This window comes from Urocampus carinirostris, chromosome 6 (genome assembly GCF_059441175.1).
Source record: "Urocampus carinirostris isolate Australia breed hairy pipefish chromosome 6, RoL_Ucar_1.0, whole genome shotgun sequence".
NCBI lineage: Eukaryota > Metazoa > Chordata > Actinopteri > Syngnathiformes > Syngnathidae > Urocampus > Urocampus carinirostris.
Genome location: NC_142354.1, coordinates 5,382,387 through 5,407,157, shown reverse-complemented (window position 1 = coordinate 5,407,157; position 24,771 = coordinate 5,382,387). Strand labels below are relative to the sequence as shown.

The 24,771-nt window shown below is 40.1% G+C and overlaps 2 protein-coding genes across 6 annotated transcripts in view; one reads left to right on the top strand and one right to left on the bottom strand.

The window, feature by feature from the left end:
* Positions 1-4,073: 4,073 nt before the first annotated feature.
* Positions 4,074-24,771, bottom strand: part of grip2b (glutamate receptor interacting protein 2b) — a 194,783-nt gene continuing 174,085 nt past the window's right edge. For 4 of the 5 annotated variants that reach the window (XM_088337570.1, XM_088337571.1, XM_088337569.1 and 1 more), the window contains 2 exons: positions 10,082-10,228; positions 4,074-8,729 (listed from right to left, as the gene is read on the bottom strand). In XM_088337570.1, the coding sequence (XP_088193696.1) occupies positions 8,574-8,729; positions 10,082-10,228 (303 nt within the window). In that variant the 3' untranslated portion in view covers positions 4,074-8,573. Of the gene's footprint in view, positions 8,730-10,081; positions 10,229-18,350; positions 18,478-24,771 lie in introns of those variants that run through there. The other variant, XM_088337574.1, reaches the window with a different exon arrangement.
* LOC148363617 (uncharacterized) lies at positions 11,441-20,452 on the top strand. The gene is made up of 5 exons (XM_088337576.1): positions 11,441-11,573; positions 12,152-12,245; positions 12,345-12,432; positions 14,768-15,004; positions 19,096-20,452. The coding sequence occupies exons 1-5, from the start codon at positions 11,474-11,476 to the stop codon at positions 19,360-19,362; spliced, it is 786 nt and encodes a 261-aa protein (XP_088193702.1). The 5' UTR covers positions 11,441-11,473; the 3' UTR covers positions 19,363-20,452.

Below are 24,771 nucleotides of genomic sequence, written 5' to 3'. Positions count from 1 at the left end.
GATATTGTAAGAAATGTGTGGATGGTAGTAAGGTGTAAAATCTGGGATTTACTTGCTACTGAAATAGGAAAGTTTTGGTACTATTTCAGGGACCCACTGAAATAGGAAGGTTTAGGTACTATTTCGGGGTTTGGTAGGAAAGTGTAAAATTTGGTAAACTTCGTACGTGAATAGTTTGGTATTATATGTGGTTCTGATATGGTGTAAGATTTGGTATTTACGTATCACGAAGTCGGTTGAACTTAGAGTGTGAAAGTAGAAGCAGTGTGACTGTGATACAATTTGGACTGTCTTGTCGGATATTTGGCCAGGACATATGGGGGCAGATTGGCGGATAGGCAGATTGGTAGATTGTTTAGGAGAAGAAGCCTCGACAAGGATTGAGTCTCAGACTAAGTGAAAAAAAAAAGTGAAAAAGTAAAACAAAAAATTAAAAGTGATCAAAATAAACCAAGTTGCATATTCAGAGGGGAAATTGAGCCAGGGTACACGTTTCAATTTAAACACGAATTTAAAATTGAACAGAAACCTAAAGCACCAAATTTAGTTAAATTAAAATCACTTAAGTAAAACAACAACACGGTAAAGAAAAATAGGAAATAGAGGTTCGTTTGTCTGGGCCCTGTGTATGTCTTATTTGTTGGTGCGTATACCTATCCTGTAAGCTTTTATTTCATGTGTTTGTGTTTGTCTGTCTTACTCGTCAAAAAAAAAAGAGAAAACGGCTCAGAAAATTGTGCTTTTAAAGGTTAAAAAAAAAAACGCTTTTAACAGCAGGGCCCAACAGCTTTCACTGGTTTACCACTGCCACATCATACAGGTGCCCTGCCCATCCCTTAGAACACATCTAAATATCCCAATATCCTTTAACAACACCTCTCCACTCATTCCTATCACATACAAGAGCTCTAGCTTCCACTATATTTAGACGTCTGCAGTACACACATAACACCAGTCATCCACGTCAATTGCAGCCTTCCTCTTGGTCTCCTTCCATTTACTTCTGCTCTGTAGACTCTCTTCAACATTCGCTCCTCATCCATCCTCTCCATGTGTCCAAACCAACCGAGTACTCTCTTATCCACACCCTTGCTTAGTTCCACTACTACTACAGTTCTATCTCTCGCAATTTCATTCGTCAATCTATCCAATCTTGTCACTCCTAACATACTCCTCAAACACTTCATCTCAAAAACATTTAATTTCCTTCTCAAATCTGTATCCAGGCTCCAAGTCTCTGCACCATACAACACAGTCGGCACAATCACACTCTCATACAGTCCCCTCTTAACATCCATACTCATTCTCTTGTTGCTCATTACTCTCCTCAGAGCACCCAAAACCTTGCTTCCTTGATTCACTGTGTGCAATAACTCGCATTCCATTCCACCAACTGCGGCCACATCACAACCCAAGTACCTAAAGCTTTTAAATTCTTCCAGCACCTTTCCATGCAACCTTATTTCCAACGGCATGTAAGGGCCCGGTCACACAGCCGTTTGCATCCGTATCGCGGGTAAAGTTTTGCGATTTTTTTTTTTGCCCGTGGTTGCCCGCGATGGAAAATGCGCAAAATTGGCCAACCCGCTGTTCATCGGTGGTATGCCCGCAAAACAGACGAAGGCGACTGTTCCGCTTCCTCATCGCTTCATTTCCGCGTCATTTCCGCGTGTGGACCACGGGTATAAAAGCTGCCGAGCCGGTGTTGTGCCGAGAAATGCATCCCTGCCGAGATTTGCATCCCCTGGCTACTATAACCACTTTGACCTGGTTTTATCTCACTTTTATATCACTTTTCAGGAATGTAATAGCGGACATATAACCAAAACCGCTTTGTCTTGCATTTGTTGGGAATGTAATACAACTTAAACCGTTCCGTCTTTGTATTTGTTGTGAATGTAATCGAACGGTAATGCACACCGTATATAAATCACTTGAACTCATGACCACTGGTATATAAGACCAGTGCTCATTTTTATTTTCTTATCTTGTTATGAAATGAAAAGAAATGTCAAGAAATAAAAATGGATTAAGACGAGGTCACTACAGTGACGGGGATCCATGTTCACCCCTTGACGTCTCGAGCACAACTGACGTGTGCTCGGCAAATCACGCTGTATATACGCAGAGAAAGGCGTTTGACCGTCACACGCGTTACACGAGCTAATTCACGTGACAACACCTCGATACAGGCGCAAAACAAACGTGCTATGACCGTGCTCCACCCACGATTACCCGCTAAAATTTCACGTCCTACCCGCGTGTAACCACGCCCTGGCCGCGGCCGTAGCACGTCGCTCTGTGTCTGTACCGCGTCATTACCTCGTGTGTACCACGTGTGCCGCCCGCGGTTACACGTGGTCTAAAGTTTTGAGCAGTGCAAAACTTTTTTGCACGGCCAACCGAGTGTGAATTTCCGACCGCGTGTAAAGCGCGGCTGTATCTCGTCTGTATGGCGCTCTCAAAGCGTCCAACAGTGTCTGCTTCACAGGCAGAAATTTCTGGCCGTGATTTAGCCTCGATACAGACGCAAACGGCTGTGTGACTGGGCCCTTACACACTCTTCCAAACTCCATTACCAACCTTCTCAAAGTTTCCTCAGAATTAGCCACAAGCGCTGTGTCATCTGCAAACAACAACTGACTTACCTGCAACATCGTTCCACCGTTATCCATCATCTTTACACCTCTGCCGGATACACTAGCATTCACCTCTCTCACCACACCATCCATGAACACATTAAACAGCCATGGAGACATCACACACCCCTCTTTCACACCAGGCAACACAGGGAACCACTCACTTGTCTCACTCCCTACTCTTACACATGCTCTGCTATTCACATAAAAACTCTTTAATGCTTCCAAAAACTTTCCACCCACTCCATACATTACCATCACCTGCCACAACGCCTCTCTATCGACACTGTCATACGCCTTTTCCAAATCCATAAAAGCCAAACAAACATCCTTGCCTTTTGCAAAATATTTCTCATGCACCTGTCGTACTGCAAACACCTAATCCACACATCCTCTTCCTTTCCTGAAACCACTCTGCTCCAACCTAACACGGGCGGCTAAAAGAGATAAAAGGAAACACTCTGTATCAAAGAAGTAAAACTGAACTGGCTACTTAGTGCCCTCTTTTTTTTTTTCCCAAAAATCTCTTAAACCTCAAAAATAAGGGCTCATTCTCTACATTCAACAATCAAATATTGCAACCTGCATGAGAATACTTATTGTGTAAATCTTTAATGTATGAACAACAGACAAACCTGTAAAATATAGAGATTGTGTGTTGGAATGAGGCTGTGTGGACCACATACTATACTGCTTGCTCTCACACATAACATCATACTTAACACTTCTATACTCTCTTACACATACATTCTGTCATAGACACACTACTATGCTACCACACACACACACACACACACACACACACACACACACACACACACACACACACACACACACACACACACACACACACACACACACACGCACAGGCATACACACACTACTATAATTTCTTACTATACTCTCATACACACATTGCTATAATCTCTCACACATAATACTATACTCTCAGGTACACACTACTATTCTCTCTCATACGTGATACTATGCTGGCAAACACATACTACAAAACTCTCACGTGAACTACTATATTTTCTCACACGTACTACTCTACTGAGAGCAACAGGTGGGGTGATTATTACACTCGGTGTGGAAAAAAACCCTATTATAAAAGTGATTTTAATGGTGCGTGAGAAAGATGAGTACTGTTATGTGAGAGAGTTTATTAGTGTGTGCTAGAGTCTATAGTAGTGTGTAAGAGTATAGTAGTATGTGTGAGAGAGTAGAGTAATTTGTGTGTAAAAGCCGAGTAGTGTTTATGAAGGAGTATAGTCATGTTTCTGCATGTAAGACTGTGTTTGTATGTATACCTGTTGTGCATATGTGTGAGAGAAAGTATGATCTACTTCTCAAACGGTTTCTTATATTGACACATGTACACAACAAGTATGCACGCACACACAAATACTACAAAGAAATGAAGACCAATACAACTCTTTTTCAGTATGTTGTATTTGTTGCATTACAAAATGTAAAAATCCATGACAATATTTACACAAAGTCACACTTATTTGTGCTTTTTTGAATTCACGCACACTTAACGCACACACAGTTTTCTGACAAGATTCTCGATATTTACATGTAAACAAACGGCTTTCTGATGCAACAGATACACTCACACATTTTGCTTAATTGTTTACCTAAATTGCAGATGCATGCTGGGAAAAATTGGCTGCAAAAATTCAGTGTTATCAGGAGGGTACACTACTACAAAAACGTACTGTATACTTGTTTTGTTGTTTTACACCAGGGTTCTCAATCTCATGCAAATTGCGCCCGCGGGATGATAGTATAAGGCCCTCTGCCTAATACAAAAATTTAAAGTGACAGTGGGTATTATTTAGTGCCTATTTGTGGTTGAATAAATAATTCATTAAAATATAAACAATGTTGATTGTCCTCAAAAACAAAAATCTCGTGGAAAGTTGGGCAACAAATTTGTTTTGGTAGTAGTTTTCATTCACCCTTGCACTTTTTAGCACTTGTTTTTTTTTTGGTGTACCTGTAGCAGCAAGAAGGCGGACGATGATGTCAGTTCCCTCTCGGTCAGTGATTCTCAAAAAGTGGGGTGTGCCCCACTGGTTGCTGGAGGGAATGTCCATGTTATTCTTGGGGGAGTGCGAGAGGATTTCTTCTTCTGGGGAGGGGCGCAACAGAAAATATTTGAGAAGCACTGACTTAAACTAAAACTTAATGACACAAAGGTCATTGTTAGTCATTTAGGTTGGCATTGGATCATTCAGAAGTCATTAGGTAACCTCTCGAGGCAGTTGGCTGAACTGAGAGAATAGGAGGCCAATATTTTTGCAACACCTTCTAACTTTATTGATTGTAAATATAATACAAAATGTTAAAATGAAATGGTTCCACTTCATGATTGTGTCTCACATGTTGTTGATTCTTAGAAAATATGTTTCAGTTTTTTATCTTTAAGTTTGAAGCTTGAAATGTGGCATTATGACTAACAATTCTTGGGAGGGTCAATACTTTTGTGAGGCACTGTATCTTGTCCCTTCTCCTTGACAGTCTGAACAACTTTCACAATAATCAAATCATCTAATCACATCATTATAAATATTTTACTTGCAATGTGAAAAGCGTCCTTCTCGTTTATGATACAGAAGTCGAATGTCAGGTTGAAATGCAGGTTTGTATCTGAGTCTTATATTTTTGTCAAATCAATGTTTTTTTTTGTTTGTTTTTTTAAAAAGGATGTTATTTTTACCACTACGAAGCACTTAATGATACACAGTGTCCCTTTAAAGAAAATGGGCACAGTTCTTTTTAACATTTTGCATATGAAAAGTGTTTTTGGTCAATTGATGGGCAGCTACACTGTTGTTATGATCACTTTTGAACAGAAAAGCAGGATCGCCTTTTGGAATCCACTGCTTTAATATGAACCGGGGAGCAGTAGCTCAAGTGATAGGTGGTCGTCTTGAGACCAAAGAGGTCACAGGCTGATTCCTCGCTCCTCTGGGTTAAATATTAAAGTGTCCTTGGGCAAGACACTGAACACCTATTGCCTCTGCAGGAAGTCGCCTTGCATCGCTGACTCTTATAGCGGTGAGTAAGTGTGTATGTGAATGGGTAAAGTGAGAAAGGAATTGTAAAGTGTTTCAGGCGTTCTTAGTGACTGGTAAAGCATGAGAAATGCGGTCAAGTTACCATGAAGAGCCATATCGGACAATACATCAAAGGTTTTCGATGAAATGGAATTAAATCTGATGATGATAATGTGGTAACTCTTTATACAACCACCTTTTTTTATTTTAAACCAAAATCTTGCTAGCCCTACGAATGAAGATCTGGATCACGAGCAGTCCCAGATGCAACCACTGAAGACTGCTTGTGACTGCTTACTGTGCATGCAAACTACAACAATCAAAAAATATTTTTTTGCTGTTAAATGTTTTTGTTTGTACGTTCATTTAAAGTTACAGTAACCTATATTAGGTATACAGTAAGTGCCTATGGATCATCAAATCTCTCCATCTCATACTTATCAAACTCCGCCAATTGCTCCCTTTATTAATGATTGCAGTTACCCTTTTTAAGCAATAAAAAAGCTTACAGATACAATGCGGCACCTATTTACTCAGAGCAAGACAGACATGTAGAATACAACAATATTAGCAACCTAAAATGACGTTGTCTGTCTGCTAGCAGTGACAGAGACAATCTGTATTTGAACTGAAATGAGCAATATGAGATCGGAATTTTAAGAAAGTAATGGAAAATTGTTATACGGCATACAAAACATGAAATGATTAAAAAAAATCGTTTAAAATACGAGGAAAAGACATAAGTTGATAGGTATGCTAGCTCCATCACTCATCCTTGCAAACGGCTCCCAATCCTGAACCTTCCTAGAGCACTCCCCCAAACCTTCTTTAAGGTAAATGCCTCAGAGATAAGTGTTCATAATAAACTCACATTTAATTCTGTTAATACCACCTTATTCATGTTGTTACTGTAGCTTTAAGTTTACAAACTAAATTCCTATTTGAATGTATTTTAAGTGATCAAGAAGATGTGTTTGGTAGCTTTTGGTTTACTTTAATGGTTTTGGGAGGTCAACAAGGGCCAATTTGTTCTTAACGATTTCATTTAGGGAAACTTCACTCGTTACGCGAGTAATTGGAGGTATACAAGCACAATCCTGGAACAAATTAAGCTTGTATTAAAAGGTACCAGTGTACTTGTTTATTGACTGATATCGGCCATGATATATGAATATTGGATCGGGACAACCCTAGGGCAAACATGAAGAATGAGTGGAGTTTGGGAACGTTCCATTTCACTCAAGTAGCCTGCCTGTTTTGAAGGTTGGGGTGAAAGAGGGTGCACGGAGGGTTAATCGGGTGGACGAGTTCATGTGACGGGCGTGCGGGCTCCTCTTAGCGCCGCTAATCCACAAATAATTGCCTCGGAGAGAGACACGTTTCGGAAGAAAACAGCAGCAGGTGATGTAAAGCTGCAGGATGGAATGCGTGGCACTTAAATATGGGTGTGGGGTTCTTTGCGAGGCAGGTTTGAGCCTCTTGAAGGCAACCTCGTGATTTCAGAAGTTTTAACGCCGACAGCCATAGCCAGGGGAATCAGGAAACACAATGCCAATTCAATAGTTGCCATTGTAACCGCAGCATATGGATTTTGGACAAAGGTTTTTGGAAGCATTTCGAACATAAAAATTAGGATCTGGAGCATCAATCCTGCCATATATAGAATTAAATGTATTTAACAAATAATTACCTAACATGCCCCTTTGCCTTAATTTGCTGCACAATGTTGCATGCGCCGTTTCTTCATCTTGTGCACTCCCTATGAGCAGTAAGCGTGCTAGAGGTCTCGGCAGGAAGCAAGTTCCTCCAGTGAATAAGGATTCATCCAGAATCTCTTTAGGGAGTTTTTTGTGTTGTCTTTAAAAGGCTTCCTCTGTCCACCAGCACTGCATTAACTGAGGTGTAATTGACCACAGAGAATTCCGCGTGGTAGTCTGTGGCTAGGCATTCGATTAACGTGCCCCAGACGCCTAAATTTCCCCGACGGATTACCATCTTATTGAGGTGGGTCTCTTTGACCCCTAGAGCTATGTTGGCTGGAGCCTCGCATTCCTAGCAGAGTCACCCAAGCCGGCCAGCTCAAAGGGTAGAGCCAAGACTAAGAGTAAGCTGGTGACCGTATAAATAAACACGTAAATACATCAAGTAACAACTAAATTTTATGTGATTCATCATTCTATGCATTTTGTCATTTACTTTGTCTTTTCTTAATGTGATGTATACTGTAATGTATGTTGTCTTGTATTTTTCATGTATTTTGTTGAGTAGTCTGTCATGTTATATGTTCATTTATTTGTATATCATATAGTTTTAAGTACCTTTTTATCCATACATTTATTTCTCCATAAGTCAGGAAACCCTGGTCCTTCCTATTTAGACACATCCAAAAAGTTCAAAGTGTGCTTGGACACAATTATTGCGACAGAGCCACAACATACAAATGTACTTCAACTAAAGTCTTTGGAGAATATTGCATTTGGACATAGACCTCTTCAAAGTGTGCGTAGTGATGCATAAAAGATGTTGTGATGACATCATGGTGCGGCTCCCTCTCAACAACACACACTTGTGGTGCTGCATTGCATCTAACCAAGTTCTTATGAATTTAGCAGCAATGTGGATGCAGACTCTGCAGTCAGTGAGGACATCATCTGTCCAGAATTATCAAATCTTCAGGTTTGTGGTCTCCCGGGTCACCTGACTGAATTGAATTTACAGCAAAGAAATACCTTGTGACGGGAGAACAGTCACAATCAAGCTCTGAACCAAGATACCACAATCTGTTTAAGAGCTCTGAGACAAACTAAAACTACATATCAAGACTCAAGATTTAAAAGTGACCAATAACTGAAGGTGGGGTGCCCAAGTGCTACAGGTCCAGCGGGCGATGGTACAGGGTGTTGTTGTTGTCCTCTGCGCCTTCCAGCGGGTTGCGGCTAATGACCAGCTCCAAGCGGTCGCCGGCTTCCGTGATGAGCGGCACCGCCAGGCAGCAGTCGAAGTCCCGAGTCCTAACATGGTTCACCTAAAACAGAGACAGAAAGAGTGAAAAAGGCTTAGTGCATAAAACTTTGAGGTATCTGGTCATATCACCCCAATTTTTGCTGATCTGCACCGACTCACTGTCCGTTTAAGATATGACTTTAAGGTTCTGTTGCTAACATGCAAAAGTTTGCATGAACTTTCCCCCTCTCATCTTTCCGATCTAGTCGTGCCCTGCGTTCCTCGTCAGAGTCTCCACTCACAAAATGCTGGTCTTCTTGAGACTCCAACAGCCAAGAAGAAATCCACAGGATTGAGAGCGTTCTCCATACCGGTCCTGGTGCTGTAGAATGTTCTGCCTCCTGAGATAAGATCTACAACCTTGGTGAAAATGTTTAACTCTGATTTTTTTTCTTGTCCTTTGCCGGCTGCCTGGCTGGTAAAGGAGTGAGGGAGAAGGACGAACTTGGATAAGGCAGCAACACTTTAAGTGCAAATGATTTAATGATTGTAAAAAAAAATCTGCTTTTTATTATTTTTATATGAAAAGGTTTACCTGAATTTGGGAACTTCATTTAGTCTTCTTTATATAGTGTTAAAGAAAGAGGCTAATGTGTTGTGTTTTTGGAGGATAGACATGTGTTTTATTGTCACTTTGTACCTCATTTAATTATTAAATACCTTCATTCTTGTTTAGCACTCCTGCTTTCAGTTCTTGCTTCCCCCACATGGATCCATTATCTTGCAAAACATAACAGAATGACCCGACGACAAAAGGACCAAGGGAATGCTCCCACATCCCTGTCCTGGCAACTTTTGGTTCCTGTCTCGGGGGCGAGGAGAATGCCGCTCGGCCACGCCTGGTTCCTGTCTCGGCGGCGAGAAGGTGGCCCCTGAGCCGCGCCCTAGTTTTCATAAACTGGCTGCGAGTAGAAGGCCCATCAGCCGCGCACTGGTTTTCTGTCCTGGTGGCGAGCAGAAAGCCCCTCGGCCGTACCCTGGTTTCCTGTGTTTGCGGCGAAGGGCAAGGACCTTCGACCATCCAGTTCCCTATAGCCTCTGTACCTTTTTTTCTATGGTAAGGTCATTCTGGTACATTTTTGGGAGGATGGACCCATGTTTGATGGTCATTTTGTCTTTGTTTTTGTTTTTTTGGGATATTTTGTTGTGTCAGGAACCCATGTTGGACTGTCACTTTGTATCTCCTTTTATCATTAAATACTTTTTCTCTCGAGGGCACCCTTTCCTCCAGTTCTTGCTTCACCCATAAAATCCATCATCCTCCAAAAAATAACATTCAGCCTGTTTATACTTCTGCAAAGACACCCAGGTGCTATTTTTTAAAATTTCAACTCAACCCAGTAGACTTTATGGAGTACATGTATTTTTCAATACCTGAAGGATCCTGTCGTAGGGTTGAAGACCCGAGCGGTCAGCAGGTCCGTCTGGTCGGACCATGTTGACGTAAACGCCTTTTTCTAGGAAACCGTCAGAAACGCTGAAGCCAAAGTCATCACTTTCTGGATCTTTTATCACAGTAACCTGGAGGGGACGAAACCAGAATGAATGTAAAAGCCATGGATAATGCAGGTTCTGCTCAAGTAAATTTCAACAGAGCCCTGGTCAAAATCGAAACCACCAAGACCAAAGTGTCCACCACAAACAGTTTCAATTTCACTTCCTGTTTAGTAACAACACGAATCTGTAAAAAGTGGTTCTTGCTAAAGATGATCAGAACAGGCATAAGCTTGCCTGGCGATTATCGCAAGCACATTTCAGATGGTCTTAGAGGTAGAGGTGGGCGATTTTGAGGAATTTTCGTTTTAATCCGATCCAAGTAATAAATGGTAGTATCGATGGATACTAATCTTTTGCTTGGAAATGTCATGATCATTGAAAAATTGAACCTTCGTCCCCTTAAGTTAGTTTATAATTATAATCGACACAGCATTGACATTTAAGACATTAATTTCATTTGTTATTAAATAACTACATTGCAAATGTTTACAGTATACAAAAATAAATAGAAATATTTCTATTACAACTAATTCAGAACAAAAGCAAAAAGAGTCAAATAAAAAATCAGCAAAATACAATTGATGGATGGAAAATGCACTGCATTTAGGTAGCGCTATAATCCGTCACTGGGGACCTCCAAACCGCTTTACAATACAATGGAGACCTCTGGAGTAGTCTGATAAATATGAACATTTTGTTATTAGAGTAAATAACAAATAATATATTGTCAGCATATAGGTTGATTGTGTGTTCCGTCACCCTTGAATACCTTGTGTCCTAATGTCTTGGTGTAGCTGATGCTAATGGGTCAATGTAAATTGCCGATAGTAGAGTGCTATGTAGCACTCCTTTTTGGTCGCACTACACAATACAGTGATATCTGGTGGTCAAATATTTGACAGTGTCCCTTTCATCATCCATTCAAATATTTATTATTGATATTTATTTTAGAAATAATATTTCCTATCAGTTTTTTTATTTATGCTTTATTTATTTATTTAATACATTTTTTTTTACCAGCTGTTTTCCCATTCAGTGGGGAAGTGTGTTCGCAGGCAGTGACTGCCTGGGTAAAGGTAGAAACAATGAGAAAAAAAAGAACAAAAGGAAAGAGCATGCACAAAAATGATAATAATCATTACTTGATAAAGAACTCTAATGCAAAACCCTGGCAGTGAGTCACAACTCGCAAAACAGAAAAAAAAAAGATGACGTAGCTCCTTCCCCTTAGCGAAGAAGAAGACGAGGGGGAAGGGAGAAGTGCATGTAATGGGATTGTGTATTCGCCATTATAAGACTGACGAGCGAGGGGAAGCAATGGCGGACGCGCGGATAACACCAGTTGCCAAAAAACGGGAAGTACATAAATGTAAGTCAAGTATACTGTAACACAGCGAGTAATGTTTTGATCGAATATCCTTTCAGTACAATCACGTCTGCTTTCTTGGTGGCATCTAGAAAGAGACGGTGCAAGTCAGGTTTCTAATAATGTAACGTTGCCCCTGAATGCTGATTTTAATACACGACACACGAGTTTTAAATATATTATCATCGTGTTTACGTTGTTGGTAAAAGCTTATTATTTTAGTTTTTTCCGAAGCTAGCAAACATTAGCTAACAGAGATGCTACAGCTTGCCCAATTCTGAGTTGTGTCCGGCGTCCGTCTAAAGCAGATGTGTTATCTATTAATCATGTACAGTTGTGAAGGCATTTTGTAACGATCGCCTTTAAATTACACCGTCGACCAATGTGATAATCTGCTGTATTCGAAGACCTCCCTCAACACGCTCCTCCCGATAACACAAGGGTTAAAAATATAACAAATATTAAGTGGCCAGCCTACATCTCTCTTTTTTTATTGAAGTCGTTGATGTTTTATAAAACGTAATGATATACTGGAATAATCAACAACTGATCCAACATTTGTGTATTTGGTTCCTGCTCAGGGACGCCCGAGGAAACTAAAGTTCTCATCAAGTACAGAGTTGAAAACGGACCAAGCTTTACTAAGTCGAAGTTCTGTGCAAAACATATGTGGGAGTAAGTCACACAGAATGTTGGTATTCACATTTTGTCCCAGTTTTGTTGGTTGAGTAAACTGGAGCATTTGTTTGTTCCTGCAATTTTTTTGTGATATAGGAAATTGGTATCTCAGTTGGGGCTTGAAGGAAAGGTGACGGGACATCAGGCAGCAAAGAAATGGGAAAACCTTAAACAAAAATACAAGGTATTTCAAAGTTGCTTGTACAGTAATCCCTCGCCACAATGCGTTTTTTTTTTTTAATGTTTTGCTACTTTATGGGTTTGCATTGTGCATTGGTCTGCATTCTGATTCGCTGAACAGTCTCCCTGCTTATTATTTAAGGTTACAGTACTTATTTGTAAAATAAATATATATTTATAAAAATGTTTTACAGCACTTTTATTTATTAAAGATGTCCTTAAAAAGTTTAAAATCAAGTCAAGTCATGTTTATTTGTATAGCCCTTAATCACAAAGGATTCTCAAAGGGCTGCATCGACCACATATTATTGCAAACCATAGACTATTATGACACCATCCCCTGATCTAAAACCTACATGAGGGTAAATAATACACAGATATTTTTAACATAAAATATAAATGGTAAATGACCTGCATTTATGTAGCACTTTTCAAGTCCTCCCAAAGCGCTTTACAATGTGCTTCACACTTACCCATTCACACACACACTCACACACACACACCAATAGGGAGTCAGCCATGCAAGGCGCCTATCTGTTTATTGGGGGATTAGGGATTCAGTGTCTTGCCCAAGGACACTTTGACAAATAACACAGAGGACCGCTCTACCTCTTTATATAGGTTATTCATATGCTATAGAATAGTAGTGTGTTTTAAGCTCAGATTTAAACATTTCCACTGAGGTTGCAGATCGAATCTCGGGGGAAAGAGCATTTCACAGCACCCGGGCCCCAATGGAGAACGCTCTCGAACCTGCGGATCTCTTCTTGGCTCTTGGGATCACTAGTAGACCGGCATTTTCAGAGCGAAGGCTCCGGACCGGAACATAGGGGGAAATTAAATATGAAAGATATGACTGAGCAAGTTCATACATGATTTTGTATATGACCAACATAACTTTAAAATCGCATCTTAAGATAACAGGGAGCCAATGCAGGTTAGCTAAAACCGGGGTAATGTGATCAAACTTTCTTGTCTTTGTTAAAAGCCTTGCACAAATATTTTAGAATTTCAGATCAGGGGATGGTGGTCTGTGCAGATACGTTTCGTGATTAAGGGCTATACAAAAATAAAGATGACTTGACTTGTTAACAATGTCCAGCTGAGTTCAAAGAGCATTTATATATATTTTTAGGTCTGTTTTATCTTTCTTTTTTTCATCGCTGTTCCAGCACCGAGCGCTTAAGCAAAGGAGGTGAGAGGGTGTGGAATGTAGCCTTGTGTGTGTTTGTTGTTATCTTAAATTTTAGGATGAAAACCGTAAAAGTAAGAAATACAATGTTTCAAATACAGTCCAAATGCCAAACCAAACCCTGAAAAAGATGACAAGAGTTTATTTGAGTGCATCTAAGAAAGACATGTACGTGCATGTGGCACACACGCAGCTTGACAGAGGTTGCAATGATGATTTCTGCCAGAAGATGGCGTCAGCAATTACTTTATTTTGAATTTACGGACACCACTTTTAAAGAAATGATTGAGCCCGTAAAAATGTCTTTCCTTTGGTTTCAGTGTATATTAGAGCAGGGGTTCTCAACTTGTTTGACTTGAAGACCCACCATCCCACCCCTAGTTACAAATCAAGGAAACAATTCCACTTCTCATATTTATTGAAACGATTGTGCAGTTTAGTCCAGAAATAGTTATTAATATTCAAAAAACAAATAGTCCAGCCAAACCAAAATGACTTTAAGTAATAATATTCCCTTTTGTTAAGTGCTCATAGGTTGAGAAGTTTACATTTATTTGACATAACATGTTACCTGGAAGAAAAGCCTGTGAAAGGCTTGGCGAAAAATGAAAAATTGTGCTGTTAGGTTACTTTGAATTTCCATAGTTTGTATTCTTTTCTGTTCTTAGCATTCATTTTCGGTTGCACTACACAATGCAGTAACATCTAGTGGTCATATAATAAAGTGTCCCTTTTAATGTTCAATTAGCTGCCTTTTTAATGTAATCCGATTCGGGGAGAGCTTTGTCTCAAAAATATTTATTCACATCTTGTTCATATATAAGAATATATTCATGATTTTACTCTATAAATAATATGTCCTGATAAATGCACACGTGGGATTGAAAATTACATTTGTGAATCACGGATACATTTGTGGTTTCGCAAAACATCTGATTTCTTCTTATAGCCTAAAAGTACTGGAGAAAATGGCCGTAAAATCCGTTTAAAATGCTTGAATTAGGCCATGAAAAAGGTGACGAACCCTGCATTTTGGAACCTAACCCCCGCGATAAATGAGGGATCACCCTATACTTTTTTAAAATCATGAAGTACCTAATTTGACCATGTGGTGATTTCTCACTGCTTTGTTGTTGTCTTCCTGAAGGACACTAGAACTCCGAAACCTGGCTCGGGAATTGATGGAGTGGAAACGGTCGCCACGTGGCAGTACTACAAGGACATGCAGGAGGCGTTAGGTCATAGTCCATCAATAGTGCTACCGGTCCTGGTGGCGTCAAAGGAGGGACCTCCAACGCTACCAGTCCTGGTGATAAAAAAGGAAGAGGAGCCTTCAACGTCACCAGTCCCGGTGGAATTAAAGGAGGAGTCCTCAACCAGCATGGTGGGATAGGTTCATTTTTCATTCATACATGTATTCATATTATGTTCAGGGATATCTTTGATCAAAATTTGCTTGACATATAAACATAGGCAATAATCATGTGGTTTTGGGGCCACATCCATTGCCATTAATTGCCGACTATAAGCAGCTACTTTTTTGCTACGTTTTAAACATTGTAGCCTTTAATACAGTGCCGCTTATTATTTTTTGTTTTGTGGCAGGAAAAACATGTACCCAGCAACAGTAGACCAATAAAATGAATGAATTTTTTACACAGGTCCGGTTACATTGTATGATTAATCTGTTATTGTAAATCAGTCACTTGTACTAATAATCATCAATATGGAAAATACTAGAAGAAAGGCATTAGATGTGGCATTTAAGTAAAAAGCGGTCACTCTAGCAGTTGAAGAAGGTCATCCAGCTGCCGCCTGTAAACTTAAATTAATCACTGGTAAGAAGGTGGTGACGCCAGGAGGAACAACAATGTATTCATATAATGCATAACAGGAGCAAAATGGAGGTTTTGTTTATTTTTCAATATTTACTACGTACTCGTGATGTTTTAACTTCAATTTGAAAGGCAGTGGAAGTTAAATATAAAAAACACTACACTTCTTTTTTCGTATGATCAGTGCCAATGTCAGTTCGCTGGAGTTTCCTTTAGTCCTCGAGGAACAATTACGAGCAAATGCAATTTTGGTCCCTACCTTTGGCAACTAACAATGGCAACTACACAAAAACACACGACTGTGTTGCAATCTGGCACGATTCTCCACAGTATTTTTGTCCTGGCGCTGTTTCCTTGAACACCTGTCCTCAACTATTCTGACTTGAGGACCCAACCTTCCACTTAATTGACAAGCTGTGGCCCAAACAAGAAAACATTTCCACTTCTCAAATGTATCCAATGCAAGTATAAAGCAAATCTATTACATCATAATCACCTTTTCTCTTTAAAAAACAAATCCAAAATGACCAGGAAAACCAAAACGACTTCCTGTATATACTGTATAAGCTTACATCACATTTAAGCAATAGACATGGACTAAAATAAATTCTAAATATTAATCAAGAGTGTTCCTAAACATCGATAATTATTTAATTACGTTGTTAACAAAGAATAAATACTGGTAAAAAGCTGAAAAAATGTACAACTTTTTACCCCTTAACAATTCTGTAAAATTCACCTAAAATCCCAATCCAATCCAAAGTCAACTAAGGCTGTTCTTGAACTGTTTGGAAAATATGGAATGTTTTTGTCTCTTGAATGGGAACATTCTGAAGTTTTGTTCCAAACTGAAATAATCAATGCAAGAGCTACTAACATTGAGTAATCTAAACTGGAAAACACAGAAATAGAATTTTTGTTTCGCAATGACATGCCTGCAAAAATGTGTAGCACGGGAATCTTAGCTGGAAAAACAGCTGGGACAATGGTACGAAGCCTTACCTGGTCCCTGGCCAAATTGGATCACAATCTGAAAAACTAAACATTGTAATTTTACGCATTTTTCTGAAAGTATGTCAAAACAATTTCCAAAAGTGGCAATTTGGAGACAACCAGTTTACAGCTTTAAAACCCCTGCAGCCGTGGAGTTTACATTGGCCAATGTTAAGACAAAGTGAAAAAGTTGAAAATGTTTGACTTCTCTTTCCAGAAATCAATCACTGAGTGTGCACACTTGCACGTGATAATCACGCGTAAAACTGGATCCCGGGTTGCATTTAGATAGATAGATAGATAGATAGATAGATACTTTATTCATCCCCGAAGGGAAATTCACATTTCCAGCAGCATCACTGAGCTGAGAACAGTACAATAATAAAGCCAAAAGAATGCAATATAAAAATACCCAGTGTGACGTGCAAATGCCCACTGTAGCGTGTTATATAGAGTAACTAAATAGTGCTACACAGAATACATATTGCAGTAAGATTCGGTAATATCCAATGTAGGTGGTGTGATTTAATGTGGGCCTTTACTCTGCCGGGTGGAGTTAAAGAGCCTCATGGCATGAGGAAGAAAAGATCTCTTCAGTCTGTCCGTAGTACAAGACAGTGACAGCAGTCTGTCGCTGAAACTGCTCTTCTGTCTGGAGATAATGCTGTGTAGTGGATGCGATGGATTGTCCATGATTGACCTCAGCTTTTTCAGTGCTCGTCTCTCAGCTACTGTTGTTAGGCTGTCCAGCTCTTTGCCCACAACAGAGCTCGCTTTCCTAGCCAGTTTATTGAGACGAGAGGCATCCTTCTTCTTGACGCTGCCTCCCCAACACGCTGCCGCATAGAAGAGGGCGCTTGCATCTACTGTCTCGTAGAATATTTTCAAGAGCTTTTTGCAGATGTTGAAGGAGGCCAGCCTTCTGAGGAAGTAAAGTCGGCTTTGCCCTTTCCTACATAGAGCTTCTGTGTTGGCAGACCAGTCCAGTTTGTTGTCCAGCTGCACACCCAGGTATTTGTAGGTCTGGACAAATTCTACACATTCTCCCTTGATGGTTACGGGAACCGGGTGAGTTCTGGTTCTCCTGAAGTCCACCACCATCTCTCTGGTCTTGGTGGTGTTTAGGTGCAGGTGGTTTGCGTCGCTCCATCGGACAAAGTCCTGAATCAATTTCCTGTACTCCTCCTCCTGCCCGTCTCTGATACATCCCACGATCGCAGTGTCGTCGGCAAACTTTTGCACATGGCAGGCCTCAGAGTTGTACTTAAAGTCCGATGTATATAGAGTGAATAGGAACGGAGAGAGAACGGTCCCCTGCGGAGATCCTGTGCTGCTAACCACAGTGTCCGATGTACAGCCCCCCTGTTTCACATACTGGGGTCTGCCTGTCAGGTAGTCAGTAATCCATTCTACAAGGTGTGAGCTAACTCCCATCTCTGTCAGTTTCCTACTCAGTAGCAGAGGCTGTATGGTATTGAAGGCACTGGAGAAGTCCAAAAATGTAATCCTCACAGCCCCCTTCGCCCTATCCAGGTGAGAGAGGGATCGGTGTAACATGTATACTATAGCATCCTCCACTCCCACCTTCTCCTGGTAAGCAAATTGCAGTGGGTCGATGGCGTGACGGACCTGTAGCCTCAGGTGGTGCAGCAGCAGCCTCTCCATGGTCTTCATCACATGTGATGTCAGGGCGACCGGCCTGAAGTCGTTGAGTTCCTCAGGTCTTGATTTCTTTGGGACTGGGATGATGCAGGATGTTTTCCACAGCTGAGGGACCCTCCCCTGTTCAAGGCTCAGGTTGAAGATGCGCTGTAGAGGGTCTCCCAGCTCAGACGCACAGGCTTTCAGCAGTCGGGGGGATACTCCATCCGGACCAGCTACCTTGCTGGTTCGTAGCCTTCTCAGCTCTCCACACACCTGGGCTGAAGTTATTTTTAGTGGGGGGATGTCTTCCATGCTAGTGTCCAGAGGGGGAGGGGGAAGGACAGCTGCATTACTCAGGGGTGAGGATGAGGCGGAGTGGTCAAACCTGTTGAAAAAGTTGTTCACTTTACGCGAGTTAATTTGGGCTTTGGCTAACCAAAGTCTCAATCAACATTTGAATCGGTCACTACTGGCTAAATATTTTATAAGCCAAAGTAGATAATGCCTGTTTTCACAATACAGGCATTCTTAGGCTATGGCAGGCTAAGGACCTTGAAAAAAATTGCAATTGGCTGAGAGTGGTGTCAATCAAAAGGTCAGAGATCATAGATGGAAACCACTCCAAAAAAGCAAGATGGGGACTTTATTTAAGTCAGCATAGTCAACAACAAAAAAGCGTTCTTCTGATATGCACTGGATTTCTCCCTTTAAAGGTACTAGAAAATTGTCCTTAAAGGTGCTTTCAGAGTGCCTGAATTTGGCCATGAAAAAGGTGTGCAAAGTCTGAATATAAAAAATGGATGTGAATTAGTACCTTTGTATGCCTATTTAAGCCCGTGGCTTAAAATCAGGTGCAGCTTTTACGAAGACAAAATTGTGTTTCGTTCTTACATTTGAGCATGCGGCTTTTAATCAGGCATGCTCATTCATCTGGAATTTACAGTATTTTGAAATCATGCCACATTGCTTCCTATGTAACAGGTTTTTTGTGTCATTTTTTCAGGAAGAGAGTGAGGCGTGTGCAGCTACACCACCAAACCAGAGCAAACTAGAGCCATCTGTGGCTCCTCCATCAAGACTGAGAGAACCGTCGTCCACGGCTCAACCACCAAGGCCCAAAAAACGAAAAAATGAAATCATGGAGTTCCTGATGGCGGAGGCAAAACGTGAAGACCAAAGACACAAGGAAGCACTTGAACGCAAAGCACGGCATGAGGAGAGGCTTGACAGATTTTTGGAGATCTTTGAAAAACTGGTAGATAAACTGTAAATTTTGTTGTATGAGTTTGTAATTAAATATTATCTTGAACAAATTTTTTTGCGTATGAAAATGTCAAATTTATTATAGTGATAAGCCAATGTGATATAATATATTGTTGGTGTTGTGTTAAAACCCTGAACATCCACGAGGAATGGGGGAAAATATGTAAGGAGCCAACTAAGGTAGAGGAATTATTAATATCATATACAAAAGGACAATCAATAAAGGGGGTTATATCAAAACTATATAAAGCCCTGAGAATGGATCTCAGTAATGAGGACATGGCAGTTAAGGAAAAATGGGAACAAGAAACTAATGTAGCGATAAAAGACAACGAATGGGAAAAAACATTGAAAGAGGGACACAAAATAACCAACAGCCCGACATGGAGGGAGTTTGAATGGAAAGTAAAAATGTGATTCTTCTATACACCCTCTATCACTTCAAAATATAAAAATACCTCAAATCTATGTTGGCGTAACTGTGGGGGGGTCGGAGACTTTACGCATATTTTCTGGAATTGCCCTGTAATATTAAATTTTTGGAGAAGTATCCAGAGAGAAATAAAATTAATTACTGGCTGGGAGTTGCGGTTGGACCCAAAGGCTTACATAATAGGAATTTTGCCAGAAGAATTACTATCTGGTCAACAGAAATATATACTAAGGGTAATGCTTCTGGTAGCAAAGAAAACGATCACAGTGTCCTGGCTGAAACCACAACCTCCTGACATAAAACAATGGAGAGACAAATTAAAGCAAATGTACATTAGGAAAAAATCACTGCAAGACTTCAACTGAAACTTGACCAATTCGAGAAAAGATGGAAGCCTATCACACCAATTTTACTTGATGTCTAATCACCTCCCCCTATTTATTATGTTTTTTTTTTTTGTTTTTTTTTTTTGTTTTTTTTTGGGTGTATTTTTTTTTTTTTTTATATATTTCTTTTTGTATGGATGTATTGTATGAACATTTATTCTTCTTTTCTATTAATAGTATTTTTTCTTCTTTATTGTTCCTTCTGTTATTTAAGTGTGTTAAGTGTATATATTTTGTGTTGATGTAAGATGGTGGAATCAAACCTCTGTCAAAATTGGTGTGAGAAATAAAAAGTTAAAAAAAAAAAAAACCCTGAACATCACAAATTCATACAATTGTATCAAAAACATTACCAGTCATTTCATGTGTGTCATTTTTATGCAATCTACATTTTGAAAAGAAATACCTGTACTATGTGTAAGGATGCAATGGTGTTAGTTGAACAAACATGCATTTTACACTAATTTGAAGGTGGTACGCTTTGGTTGGTCGTCAGCAACATGTACATTACATAATAATGTGTGAAAACACAATGTATGTATATATTTTATACACAGTACATGTACAGTGTGAGCAAAAAAAAAACTTGAATTGATTGTAACTGAAACCTTAAATGAAGACTAATATTTTACCACCGTTGCTATATTTTGTATTGTAACTGAAAACGAGTGCTACAAAGCAGACCCGGCCAAAGGCATAAAAACCAAGCGGCTGCTTAGGGCCCTGCAACCACTAGGGGGCCTCAAAGAGCAGTTAACTTAGTCCCCATTTTCACTTCCGTGTGTCTACAACAGAAACACTTCTACAGAAATGCTACAGAGGCACTACAAAACTAAATATCAAATAAAGTCTGAATATAATAAATAGTATAGAAATTCTACATTACCCCAAAATTACTACACAAACACAAATAGAGTAATTTTACAAAAATATATATACCACAGCCATATCCCCCTAGTGGGAGGTGGCTAGAGTCATTTCTGACTCGTTTTGGGAGATTGATTCAGAGGAGGGGATTCCGAGCCCCCTCGCTCAACCCAACTGATGTGTTGGGAGTCATTAGGTGACCAAACCCCCCAATTCCAACCCCTAATGCTGAACGCCAAGCAGGGAGGCAACAGGTACCAATGTCTAAGTCTCAGGTATGACTCGGCCGAGGCTTGAACCACAACCTCCCAGTCTCGGGGAAGGCGCCATACCCCTAAGGCCACCGAGGTGGTTTTTACAAATTTTACAAACATACTAAAGAACTATGACGAAAACAAAACTTCTGGGAATACTACTATAAAATTACAAAAATATTACTAAAATACTGCTTTGGAAATACATCAAAAATATGTCTACAGATATACTTCAAAATACCACTTCATGATACTATATCACAAAACACTACCCAAAAATATTACTACAGAAATACTACTGCAGAAGTATTACTACAGAAATACTGCAACAATACAACTACAGCGATACTATAAAAATTCTACGATGAAAATATGACAAAATAATACTTCAGTAATATTTTACTATAGAAATACTACAGATATAGATAACATTTTCTGCTATATAAATACTACAAAATACAACAGAAAAATCTTAGAGTATTACTAGAAAAAAAACCTTGATCATAAAAGTACTATAATACAGAAATTCTATGAATATACTACTATGGAAAAACTACCAAAAAAACTACTGCAGAAAGGGCACAAAAGCAAAAATTAAGTAATACTACAAAAAAACTACTTAACTTCAACAAAAATCAGACTACAGAAATTCTAAAAATATGTATTTTTAAAAAGTACAACTTTGGTAAAACTAAATATTAAATGAAGTGCTCGAAACAGGGATCTTACATATTATTTTGCTTTAACTGGGATTGTTTTAAAACCAATCTGATGAGACTAATCTAGTTCAAAAGAACTATACCATGTAAATGTCTGCATGTATAGAGGGCTCCGAGCTCTGTGCTAAAAACGAAGCCGTGTTACTATAATTTAGCACAGAGCTCGGAGCCCTCTATACTTATTCCTAGATGAAAAAATTGGATCCCTGCCCAAACTTTTAGACCAAATGCGTCCCCCGACTCCAAATAGTTGCTCATCCCTGGATTAGAACATGGAATGACTCATAGTTGGTATGCAAATGATCAAGTAATAAGGCGCCCCATATCGAAATTTGCTTAGGGCCCCATGAAGGCTCGGGTTGGCCTGCTACAAAGCACAATGAAGATTTAAAAACTCAAAGTGACCAAACCACAAAATTTAACTTGTTTTCTGTTTATCACTACAGGTGCTAAATAATACACAATGTCCCTTCAAACTAGAGATGATGGAACATATTCACATTTGTTTAAAAAACAACCTGGCTCAAAGTCAAAACTATTCCATTTAAAGGGACAGTGTGTATATTTTAGAGCCTCCAGGTTGGTAATACAAACATTGGTTCAAATAATAAGCATAAATGTATGTAATACATATAAAAAGCATATTCTAAAATGCTCGTAAGTTCCCAAACACGAGCCTCACCCAGAGGGAGCTGACTTAATTCACAGCCATTTTACTGCTTACAAATACCCGGCAAAAAATGTTGATAACACACGAGGAAAAAAGGATTTGGTTTGGTCACTTTAAATGTAGATTGTTTGTTTTATTCCTTTGCTTTGTTGCGCTTATCTACAGTTGCATTGCATTTCTTAATTTTTGACAACTAGAGGTCGCCGTATTGTGAACTGAATTCAAGTGCTTTCTTGCTCAGCAAAAGGCTGAAAATGACATAGGATAAAGTAAGATCTTAAACTCATACCCTACCCCGAACAAAAATTCGTTATTTGTTTCTTTTCTTTGTGCTGTGTGGTGGAGGATACATGCGATAGATTCCGTGCCCTTCTCGCACAGCCCTCCTAACCGTGCCCTCCAGCGCGACAGTTGCACCAAAGAAGCTGGCGTGTGGGGAAGTGAGGGGCTAAGATTCAATGGAGTAAAGTTGCTCTCAAAAAAGCTCTCTCAAGAAAGACACCAAAACACTGTAGCTTGATACGTTATCGTAGTTTTTAAACGGATAGTTTTTTTCCCTGTAGGTTTTGTACAGAGTGTTTTTGATTTGCACACCAGGAATATTTTTAAGGGTACGGATGAATTTTTACGGGTACGAATCGTGTTTTGGTGTCTATTTCTGGGTATGCCTTTTTTGATAGCAACCTTACTCCATAGATGTCTTGGGAACCTCCTGCGTGGGTTCAAATCCAGCTCCAGACTTCCTGTGCGGAGTTTGTATGTTCTCCCCGTGCTTGCGTGGGTTTCCTCCGGGCACTCCGGTTCCTCCCACATTCCAAAAACATGCATTTCAGGTGAATTGGCCGGTCCAAATTGTCCCTAGGTGTGAATGCGCGAGTGAGTTGTCTGTCCCCGTGTGCCCTGCGATTGGCTGGCAACCAGTTCAGGGTGTCCCCTGCCCACTGCCCGATGATTGCCGGGATGGGCTCCAGCACCCCCGCGACCCTACTGAGGATAAGCGGTGCAGATAATGAGATGAGATGAGATCATAGTACATACAGTGGAACCTCGGTTTTCGAACCCCTCTCAGTTCGAACAAATCGGCTCTCGACCAAAAATTTCGAGAAATTCTTGCTTCGCTTTTCGTTAAAAAAAATCGGAGTTCGAACACCGGTACGCTAGGGTGCGATACTGAGCGGCGTACGGGTGTAGATTGCCCCCACCCCTCATGAAGAACTGTTATGACGTGCGGGCGCACTTCTTTTTGCTTTCGCTTTTGATATCGGTGAACGGAGTGTTTTAACCCCTAGTTATGCCTCCGAAGAAGGTCGGTACAAGCAGCAAAGTTGCTACAGGTGAAAAAAGAAGGGTAGTGCGTACAACTATTGCATTTAAGAAAGAAATAATAGTAAAATATGAAGAAGGTGTGTGAGTTTCCCTTCTTTCGAGGGAATAGAGCATGGCTTCTGCAGACCTTCACAAAGGTAAGAAATCCTATTCATAATTCTTTTCTTTATCCTTTAACCGCTCACCACTTTTTGTGGAGACCCGGGTGCTGAAGGACATGTAAACGACCTGATTTTTTTAGTTGTACACGTTCATGTTAGCGTAATCTTTTGTACGGAAGATTACGCTAACACGAACGTACGATTAGCCTGGGTTAGCTTCATGTTTACGTTCATGGTAAGGAATCAGCGTGTTGGAACAGATTAAAACGATTTTACATTACTTTTAATGGGAAAAACGATTTTCGGTGATCGAACAAATCGGATTATGGTCGAGAACCGAGGTTCCACTGTATGTCTTCATTATCCCAATGTTCATCTCCAGCTATCGGCCTCCCTGTGCATAGTTTGTATGTTCTACCTGTGCCTGCCAAGTTATTTTTTTTCTTCCCATATTCCAAAAACCATTCATGTCAGGTTGATCGGCGGGTCTAAATCGTCCCTAGTTCAGGGTGTCCCCTGCCCACTGCCCAAAGATAGCTCGGATGGGCTCCAGCACCCCCGCGACCCTAATGTGGATAAGAAGTGCAAATAGTGTTGTCTCTTTTAGGAGGCACTAAATAATACACACTACTCCTTTAAGTTGAAAGTACTTCTTAGACA

What these genes read in the sequence shown, in the direction of transcription:
- LOC148363617 (XM_088337576.1), top strand. Translation starts at nt 11,474, where the DNA reads ATGGGATTGTGTATTCGCCATTATAAGACTGACGAGCGAGGGGAAGCA. An exon ending in AAAACGGGAAGTACATAAAT is followed by an intron (nt 11,574 to 12,151) that starts GTAAGTCAAGTA and finishes GTTCCTGCTCAG; the next exon opens with GGACGCCCGAGGAAACTAAA. An exon ending in AGGAGTCCTCAACCAGCATG is followed by an intron (nt 15,005 to 19,095) that starts GTGGGATAGGTT and finishes TCATTTTTTCAG; the next exon opens with GAAGAGAGTGAGGCGTGTGC.